Source organism: Hypomesus transpacificus, unplaced genomic scaffold (assembly GCF_021917145.1).
Source record: "Hypomesus transpacificus isolate Combined female unplaced genomic scaffold, fHypTra1 scaffold_27, whole genome shotgun sequence".
NCBI lineage: Eukaryota > Metazoa > Chordata > Actinopteri > Osmeriformes > Osmeridae > Hypomesus > Hypomesus transpacificus.
In genome coordinates, this window is record NW_025813796.1 from 1159411 (window position 1) to 1169085 (window position 9675).

Consider the following 9675-nt stretch of genomic DNA (forward strand, 5'->3'; position numbering starts at 1 on the left):
AGAGTATTGCAGCACAGACGGTGTGTCCTCAAAGGAAAAAACGCAACTTGATCCGTTTTTATAGCAAATATGGCATAGTGTATTTGAAGAACATCACATAACGTTCTAAATACCTTTGTGTCTCCTCACATTCCTGACTGAGTGCTCTCTGATACTGCAGTAGGATCTCCTTGCCCTGGCTGCTCCGTTTGGCCTCTGCAACAATGTTGTTTGCTGCTTCCCCAAAGCCTTCCAGCAACCTCTTATCCACATCAATGTTATAGATGTGCTCAATTTTAGCAACAATCTAAAAGAGTATTTATATACATAAAAAATGTGTTTGGAAGACAAATTTTAATACAAATTGTACATTAAGTCTACATTAAGTTGTACGTTAACTCCATGCAGGGTATGAACTCACAATGGCTGATATGCTGTAAAGCTGGGAACTCCTGAAGAATGTCACTGGTGGAGTGGCTTTGAATGAAGCGGACTCTCTCAGCAAAGGTCCTCTTCATTTTCTCCTTCAGGAGGTCCATGTTTGGATGGGCTTCTTTGCACTCCTCTTTCATTCTCGCGACATGCTTCTCAAGTCTGTTCTTGTTGCAGCACGGCAGTAAAATTGTAATTTCTAGCGTTTTCTGTATCATTTGTGTATTTGTGTATTTAGCTTTTTAATGTAAATGATTGCGGGTGGGGCTCTCTAAGGTCACAAGGGGGTTTGCAGACACACATCAGCTATTTTGACGCCACAACCATCAATGTTTAACATGTATAGTGACTCCTATCAGCTGTTATCATACCAGCTGACAGGTTCACTGTGTTTACTGCTGAGAGATTTAGGCAAAACAGCTTGGTATTCGTAGTATTGGTAATTATTATATTGTACTATTGGACCATTGATTGACAGTTTCAGTGAGAGGGATTTCTGTTTCTTCCTCCTGCCAATGTTTGATGATGTCACAATGGGGCTTATAGGTTACAGTTGAATGTTTGTGCATGACTAACACTGGTCCACACACAGAGGTAGACCAGGGCATGTGATAAATGCTTCTGCAAATAACAAAGTACTTTTGTGTGTACAAAAGCAATAACAAGCATCATCCTTGTATTATAGCTATGTTGTACAACTGGATGCAAATAGTTATCTTATCACACAGGAGTAGATTAAATCAGAAATACACTGCAATCAACGAACAGTAAAACAGATTTGTATACGAATTCTAATAGGTAACAAGCACTATCAACTATGAGAATGTCCTTTTGGTCTAAAAGTTTGGGTCAGTGTGCAGATGTCTATGTTATCTGATAACTGTTATCAAGCAATTAGTCTCTGCCACTGGTGAGAGCTGTATCCTGTGCATTTTGCCGAGTGCAAATTATACAATGGTAATGGGGCGGGTGAACTTCTTCTCCAGGGCTTTAAGTAATATTCACGATTACAGGTAAGAACAATATATAAATGCATCGACCCCCCCGACCTGTTGTTTTGACCTCTTGTGTGTGTGTGTGGGGGGGTCCAAGTCTTAATTAGGGGGGTCAAACCCCCCCGTAATTCAAACCCTGGCCTTTTGATCTGAGCAAATGTAAAGGAGTCACAAAAGCAATCATCTTTTGATTCAGAACTTAAAGATATATATATAATAACCTCATTGTTTATAACGTTCACTCGTGTTAACAATGACACCTGCCGATGCACTTTGATTCTATAACATTAACTTTACATATAAAACATTTTATTTCATATTATTCTTATTTTAATTCATTAAAAATAGCATTTGCTTTTACATTTTTTCATTTAGCAGATGCTTTTATCCAAAGCGACTTTCAAGAGAGGGCTTTACAAAAGTGTATAGGTCAATGATCATAAACAACAAAATAGCCCCAAACATCACGGGTAGCCAAAACATGAAGCATACATTGTGAAAAAAGCTAATCAGTTCCAATGGGAAGAACCAGAAGACCGTGTAGTTAAACAAATTAGAGTTAAACAACATGATCCTCGAAAGTGCTAGTGTACCTGGAGAAAAGCAAGCAACAATAATGTAATTCACAGTGATTACAAATAGTTAAATCAGTTACAACTAACCAACAAGAGCAACATTACCCTTTTAGGTTGTGAAATGAGAGATTTGTATGCATCTATAGTTTCCAAGGAGCTCTACAGCATCTGTTAAAAACTACATCAATCTGTCTTTACTCTTGGTTTGCTTTTCCAACAGCACTTGCGAATGCAGAAACAACACGTTTTATCAGTAGTACAAGAATGAGTCCCACTACAGAAAGCAAGAAAGCTGCTATATCTAAACAGTAGTACCAGGTCAGGTTGTGTGCTTGAACCCTTAGGTGCTTGGCCCCCTTGTTGCGCATCACAAACTCAATCCAGAACACAGCTGTGTCCAGAGGTGTCAGTGGTTGGTCATGATGGATTCTTGAGAGCTTCATCATGTTTTCTTTGTACCTGGTGAGAAGATGAAAGAGTAACATGACTGTATTGAAAATGGAGGTTTGTCGTGGCATGGTCAATTAAACAAGTCTATCCATTTCAAAACTAAAAATGTTGATTAACACCATCGATTTTCTTGGACTAACAACACTTACGATGGGTCATTAATGACTGCATTGAGACCTTCCACCAAGTCTTTGGATTGCATCTTGTTGAAGTCTATCATAACTGCAGCTCCCTTGGTTTTCATGTGCATTATGTTGTCAGGTTGGTCAGCAAACAAGGGGATCCCCACCATTGGGATGCCGTGGTAAATAGCTTCATAAAGGCCATTGGTCCCACCATGGGTGATGAAGGCTTTGGTCTTTGTATGGCCTGAATGACACAACAATCAGAATCGAATGAGTGTTTAAGAATTGTGGGGGACACCAGTCTAGAATGGCATGATGTTTACTGTATAAAAAGATAGAAAAATTGCTGTTTTGTACCCAGTAAGTCATTTTGTGGAATCCAGTCATAAAGTCTTGTGTTTGGAGCAATAGTGTCTGGTTTCTCTCCACTGTATCTCCAAAGTACCTTAAATAGAGAAAACAGAATGGTAAAGATCTGGGATGTAGAATGACTTATGCCAGAAAGCTTTGATAGGAAACATCAATTAACCTTCTGTGGTATTTGTCCTAAAGCAGTGGCAATTGTGTTTCCTCTTTCTTTGGTAAGGTTCTTGATCATGGAACCCAGAGAAAACACCACAATGCCATCCTCCCCAGAACTCTGCACAAACTCCTCGATATCCTGAAACAAAGTCCATCAGCATTGTGTTTGAATAGTTAAGATTGATATAAAGAGATGGGCCATAGCACTCAGGATTGTTTCATTTAAATTTGTATCATAACTATTGTCAAGTAATGTTCGTACTTGAAATGTAATGAAAGTCTTACAGTAGGAAGCGGCTTGGCAGGTTTGCAGTGAAGACCTCCAACAAACTTAAAGTTTGGGAGGAACGGTCGAGGATACTCAAAGTCCCAGTACGTTCGAATCAACCAAATGTCTGCCTTCCCCACCATCTCACACAACGATGTAGGTTTCCCTGATAAAGATGTAAGAACAGCATCATTTTAAAACGTAAGTTACTAAATTATTGTTGTCCACACACAGAGGTAGATCAGTACAGACCATGTGATAAATGCTTCTGCAAAGAACAAAGTACTTTTGTGTGTACAAAAGCAATAACAAGCATAATCCTTGTATTATAGCTATGTTGTACAACTGGAGGTGACCTTGAGTGTGAATATTAACGGTGTCATAGTGCAAATAGTTATCTTATCACACAGGAGTAGATTAAAGTAATCTAAGTTAAATAAATATAAATCAAAATAATTGTAGGAAGGCAGGAAATTACAGTGCCCTTTAACTCTTGAAACACTGTAATCAACTTACCATATATGTCACTATAGTAACTATCCACATTTATAAAGGAGTGTAGCTTGAACATGAAAGATTGTAAAATCAACATGAGAAAACTCTTGACTCTCTCAGAAAAGGTCATTGGAGCTGTGTAAGACAAAGGGGGGGTGGGAACATAAGAGGGAGGTGCCGGCATCTGACCACAAAACCGCTCCAGCGTATAGCCAAACGTAAACCTCAAAGAGATAATGTAAGGCAGGCCAAGAGTTTCTGCCATCAGGTCACTGCAGGGCATCATGGGATCAGCAAGGACCACGTCAAACTTGGATTGCCTCAGCGTATCAAGAAGCTCCTTATTTCGTAGCATAGAGTCGCACATGTCCAGGTGCATTTGAGTTGTTTTTCCCATTATCTCCCGGATTTTGAGGCCCACCTCCAGCATGGAGGCATTCTGAGCCTCATACATCCAGTACTCCATGAAGTCCTCTGTTACAGCATGCATTTCTTCTTTGCTAAAATCGACAGGGAAAACCTTGAAGCTGAATCGTTCTTTCTTGGTGTAGTCGACAGAAGGTGAGGCTGAGCATATGAACACTGTGACAGAGTGATTACGGTCCACAAGCGCTTCCACCATGATGCGAATGTTGAGCCAGTGACTGTACTCCCCTGGAAACACCAACACATTGCCACCATGTGTACCCTGCACCCAGCAGAGCATGAGGAGAGGAGCACAGAGCAGAACCTTCAGAGGCCCCATCCTAGTAGAGCAAAAGTAGAGACGGAGAGGAGCGAAGAACATGCAGAGTGTGCGAGTTGAGCGTCTGAAGTCACGCAAGTAGGGATCACAACAAAGAGGGTGTGCTCTGAGTCAAAGTCTACGGGCAGTGTACACAATTCTCAGTTGAGACATCCCACTACACCACCGAAAACGAAAGTTTGCTTTTGAACAAACCTAGTTTTCCCATTGAAGTTACATACTTTAAAACAGTTAAGCTTTTAAAGTATGTAAAAATACTATCAAATCACAATTGAGACGTTTGATTCACAGGGCTTTTACTTACCACTAAGTTCACTGTAGAAGACATCAATTGTCATCTTTGCAACAAGATGGAAAACGATGTCTTGAGACAGATAGAACAGTGTGTTCTTCAGCCTCTGTGTGAAATCCATCTGATCAGTGTAGCTCAATCCTGTGGCTGGAACATAAGAATGAGGGGATGGCATCTGCCCACAAAGTCTTTCCATTGTGTGGGCAAAGGAGAACCGCAGACTGAGAACGAATGGTATATCCAGCTGTTCTGCCAGGTACTCAAAACCTATTGTTATGGGATCACTGAGTATCACGTCGTACTGTTCTCTCTTTAGTCTCTCCAGCAAGTCTGTATTAGAGAAAAAAGTTCTGGCTGTAGCCATGTTGAATTCCATGCTAGTTTCCATTAAGGGCTTCATCTTCAGTACAGCCTGGATGATGTTATCATTTGGCATGTCGTAAGTCCAGTACCTTAGGATCTCATCCATCATTTCATTAAACTGTTCTTTGCTGTGGGGCACCTGGAGAATTTCAAAGCGGTACCTAGCAGTGGCGCTGTTGTCCGCTACGGTCGGTGAGGCTGAGTTGGTGATGACTGTGATCGCGTGTCCTCTCCGAGAAAGCTCCTCCACGATGTTCTTCATGTTGATCCAGTGGCTGTGCTCTCCTGGCCAGATCAAAATCTTCCCCCCCGACACACACAGAGGGGAAAAGAGGAGTAGCAGAAACACACCGCTTCCCACAGTCCACATGTTAAGGACATTGTGGGGAAAAAAACAACCCTAGGAACAGATTTCAAAAGTGTGGTCATGTGACCAAATGGTTCTGATTGATTGGACAGTTCGGGATTGCATAATCTTCCTTTGCAACACTCCAGGGGAATGTTTCTGTAGCAGGAAGTGAAACTTTCTTTGAGAGTTGTTTTGTGGAAATGTCTCCATATTTATGACCAAACCCTGTGAATCACAATGAACGGAGGAAAGCAGTAACTTAGCATTTAGATTGTTGCACTGTAAAAAGCATGGCCTTTATTCAGTAATAAATATGCAGTTCACAAAACATGAGCACATATGTCAATGTCAGTGGTTAGCTTGCTACAAGAAAAAGAGTACTTCCACACATGGTATCAACTGTGAGTAGTCTAATAGATGACAGACCTTTGGTGCATCCTGGTGGATCTATATGTACATTTTCACATTTCCAACCATAACATGACAGCAGGCAGGCTGTAAATGGCTTCCCATTGAATTCACACAATGTCACGTATGAGTCAGACGTGTCGGGTCGCCCATTGAGACTGTTCTGTGACGACACTCAAGTACAGGTGGTCTGAACTGTCCAACCATCGTCTTCACGAAGCAAAGTCTTTTTCAAAATCTTGAGGAGTGTGTCGCTCAATACACCTGAATGACATCATCCCATTCCCTTACAGGCCACACCCCATTCTCCTGCACGTTGGCCGGAGAGCTCTTCCAGTCCCACGTTTTGACCGGCGTGTTCCAGTTGGCCCCGTAGTTGGCCACCACATAGTCCAGAGTCTCGCAAGGAACACGGACTCGGAGTTCCATCAGCTCTGTCCAGCAGAGGCTGAACTTTGGGAAAACGTACCTAGCAGAAGGAGGGCATTCGCTATCAGTTATACATGTTGGATAACAGCCAACGACACTATACGAAAGCTGCTTCGTAGGCGTTAAACGTCTTAAGTTGGTGACCTGCGAGGCAACTCAATCACTAAGCGAGAAATAGAGACGCCATCTAAAAAAAAAAGGGTGATAGTTACTTGAACTTTTTGCCACTCTTTGCCTGGGTTCCTCCATTCCACATGATGTCTCCCTCCTCATAGAAGAAGAAAATGTCCAGTTTGACATCCAGGCCCTGGAAAGAGAGTTCTAGACTGTCTTCAACCTTGTGAAAGAGTAAGAAGACAGTAGAGATGAAGAGGGGCGAGAGAAAAGAGGGAAAGAGAAGAAAGAGAAGGGGTGGGGAGAAACAAAAGAAGAAAAGAGAGAGGAGGGAGATAAAGAGAGAGAGTAACAAAGGTGTCATTCTTCATCATCCCTCATAACCAGTCCAAGTGGTTTAATAATAAATTAGTTTTACCTTTCCAAATTTGTGCTTTAATGGAAGCCCAGCCTTTTGAAATGCTGAGGTGATATCATATCTGTAGTCTTTGATCCAGATTCCCAGATCCACATCCTTGCCGTGGGGAATAATATTGCACTGTCGAAACCAGCCTGTAGGGGGGGAAGTGACATTGTGATTAGCCTTCAAGAGCCCAAAACTACCACTTGGCCTTGTAAGTAGATCAGACAGCCAACCGAGGAAACCGATTGGAAGTAAGAAGAATCTAACCAATATGTAAACACTGGGGGGTTAGGTTTAGCTCCGTGTTTGGAACATTTAACTGCAGATCAAGATGTTGCAAGTTTAAATCCCCCCCCTTTTGTAAAACTATTTTGATGAAAGCATCTGCTAAATGAACAAATCATCATCATTGTTAATGTCGCTTTCCCCCCTCTGCATCTATAATCACAGTAGGGATTTTTAGAGGGAAATTGGGATACACGTCATTCACAAGACACAGATACAGCGCAGATACAGTTTGTGTATATGACACTAGCGTTGGTGTCTCGATGCACTTCTGTGGGTACACGCAAATGGTTCTCCTACCCAGGCAAGTGCCACTACTCAGCCAGAAGGGCACACCCATGGTAGTGAGGGTCCTGGCTGCCAGATACAGGAGGCTTTTGGCCTTCATCCTGAAGTCCATGGCTTCTGGAGATGTGTCGTCTGGGTACATCTTGGTCATCCAGCAGGAAGAAATGTTTAGGCATGGAGCCCAGATGAAGATCAGAGAGAGACAGAGAGAGAGCGAGCGTGAGCGAGAGAGAGAGGAGATCGAGTGGTTGAGAGAATAGAGAAGGGGAGGGGTCCAACCTGAAAGAAGGCGCGAGACTCCCTGTGCCTGCACTCCAGGAAGCGGGCCTGGGAGTGCTCTCTCAGGAAACGGGAGATGTTCCGCGGTATCCGGACGTCAAGCCCGTCCAAAGCAGTCAGCACCAGCTCCGGCCTGGAACCCAAAGCCACCCAGGGACGTTTTTTCCCTCAGTAACCTGCAGCGGAGTCCGCCATTTTGTGTCTTGACGGGGATATCTACCTGTCATAGGCTCCCGCGTGGCGGCCGTAATCGAGCTTCCTGAATGGGGCAAGCGTCCGGTCCGTGTTGGGTTTGAGCCGCAGCGGGCCGTGCCACAGGTAGTTCCCACTGCGCTCGTACAGGACCACGACGTGGATCACGTGACCCTGGAAGTGGAACAGGAAGTGGAGGGGGATCTCGTTTCCCGACAGGTCTTCCATGCTGACGAGGCGAGGGTCCTTCCCTCGCACCTCCAGCAGGTCGAATCCTCGCTCCTCGGCTGCCGCCACCAAACCAGGCTGCTCGCGAAACGCAGACAACCAAACGTCTTATACCCCCACATTCCCCTCAAATGCGAAAGCGGTCCACGAAACACATAGGATGCGCTCGCTTACGTCATACTTCCAGAGATTGCTGAACAAGGCGAAGGTGGTGAACTCTCGGCCAGTGCAGAGGAAGGTGCAGTGGGGCTCTCTGACCAGGCTGTCCTTCAGCAGCATGGAGTCCTGGGAGAGGAGAGCCAGGCCGGCTACGTCAGCCAGGAACACTGGCATGTTGTATTTGTTGACCAGGGCCAGGAACTTTTTCACCACCTGCTGTGCTCAGGGATCACCATACCCCACATCACAGAGCAATCATGTCAGCGCTTCACGTTTTTTTGGACTGTTTGAAATTAGACAATTATCCCAATCGACTCAAAAATAACCTGCACAAAATACTTACCCATTGGACATCATTTGCTGATAGATGACCACTCCGACTTAGGATGTGTGGACCACTCTAGAAGTTAGAAAGAAAAATTCAGCAATCATTTTGACTCTTGGGATTGTACAAAGGCACATCATGTTTAGTTATGATGTATGTGTTTCACACTGGACAAACAGTGAATACAGGAGCTTTGAGTGACTATGCTACTGACTGGAACAAATAGTTATAGAGGGTTTGTCATCCATGTCGTTAACTCACCTTAGAAACATACTGCCTGTAATAATAGAGTTGGAATAAAAGGAATACCGAACTGGTTGCAATGAGAAGGGCAAGCACCAGTGTTTTGTTCAGTCGAGGCATTAGTTCTCTTTGGTCGTTTTTCTTGATCTTCGTTTTGATGGTGCTGGTCAGATAGACCAGCACTAACCATGTTCATTTGATGAGAACTCTGGGTGGTGAAAAGGTGCAGATTACAAAATAATTTTCCCTTACGTTTAAACAAAGTGACGTCCACGCTTTCAGCTATTTAACTAGGGAAAATTAATGAAAACAATTATAGGTAACAGGCCAATTGCTAGTAAGCAAATAAGATTGCTTTGCTACCGGGTTACGCGATGGAACATTTATGAAAAAGCCATCTTGAGAGATATCAACCGCTAAATTTACATAGGTGACCAATAATCCGTAAAATGCATACTTCAGATAAATTAAAGAATGGTACATTAATTTCCATCAGTGCCATTAGCATCTTCTAAAAACAAAACACACTGCTGTAGGGGGAGTTAAGGAACCAACGCGCATGACCGACACAGGAAAAACCTAGCACGAAAGCTATCCAACGTCACCTGCTGGATTGGAGGGTGAAATATTTATTTATATTTTCATTAAATGTTTTCATGTTTTGTGTTCAGTAAAACAGTTACACATTATTAAGACGATTTAATTTTGTATTCCTAGAAGGCTGATGGGGTT

The 9675-nt window shown here is 43.1% G+C and overlaps 3 protein-coding genes across 4 annotated transcripts; all 3 read right to left on the reverse strand.

Annotated features, from left to right (window-relative positions):
- Window positions 1–1550: 1550 nt before the first annotated feature.
- ugt2a4 (UDP glucuronosyltransferase 2 family, polypeptide A4) lies at window positions 1551–4982 on the reverse strand. The gene is given in 8 exon segments (XM_047014994.1): window positions 1551–2226; window positions 2229–2440; window positions 2581–2800; window positions 2914–3001; window positions 3086–3217; window positions 3364–3512; window positions 3863–4587; window positions 4891–4982. Coding segments are annotated over 7 exon segments (1587 nt in total). The 5' UTR covers window position 4587; window positions 4891–4982; the 3' UTR covers window positions 1551–2164.
- On the reverse strand, window positions 4883–5804 carry LOC124463212 (UDP-glucuronosyltransferase 2B20-like). Its single transcript, XM_047015009.1, has one exon. The coding sequence runs from the start codon at window positions 5609–5611 to the stop codon at window positions 4883–4885; it is 729 nt and encodes a 242-aa protein (XP_046870965.1). The 5' UTR covers window positions 5612–5804.
- Window positions 5805–5861: 57 nt separating this feature from the next.
- Window positions 5862–9485, reverse strand: fktn (fukutin). Of its 2 annotated transcripts, XM_047015001.1 has the most exons (10): window positions 9401–9483; window positions 8962–9151; window positions 8719–8775; window positions 8391–8591; window positions 8017–8294; window positions 7797–7929; window positions 7530–7659; window positions 6960–7093; window positions 6640–6764; window positions 5862–6467 (listed from the first exon to the last, which is right to left on the reverse strand). In XM_047015001.1, the coding sequence occupies exons 2-10, from the start codon at window positions 9061–9063 to the stop codon at window positions 6254–6256; spliced, it is 1374 nt and encodes a 457-aa protein (XP_046870957.1). In that variant the 5' UTR covers window positions 9064–9151; window positions 9401–9483; the 3' UTR covers window positions 5862–6253. The 2 variants fall into 2 exon arrangements, with proteins under 2 accessions (XP_046870957.1, XP_046870956.1); XM_047015000.1 differs by having other exon boundaries at window positions 8962–9485.
- Window positions 9486–9675: the final 190 nt, after the last annotated feature.

Coding starts and splice junctions, on each gene's coding strand:
- LOC124463212 (XM_047015009.1), bottom strand. CDS start 5,611: ATGTGGACTGTGGGAAGCGGTGTGTTTCTGCTACTCCTCTTTTCCCCT.
- fktn (XM_047015000.1), bottom strand. CDS start 9,063: ATGCCTCGACTGAACAAAACACTGGTGCTTGCCCTTCTCATTGCAACC. Junction 6,765..6,959: donor TAAAGCACAAATTTGGAAAG/GTAAAACTAATT, acceptor CTCTTTCACAAG/GTTGAAGACAGTCTAGAACT. Junction 6,468..6,639: donor AAGAGTGGCAAAAAGTTCAA/GTAACTATCACC, acceptor TCCTTCTGCTAG/GTACGTTTTCCCAAAGTTCA.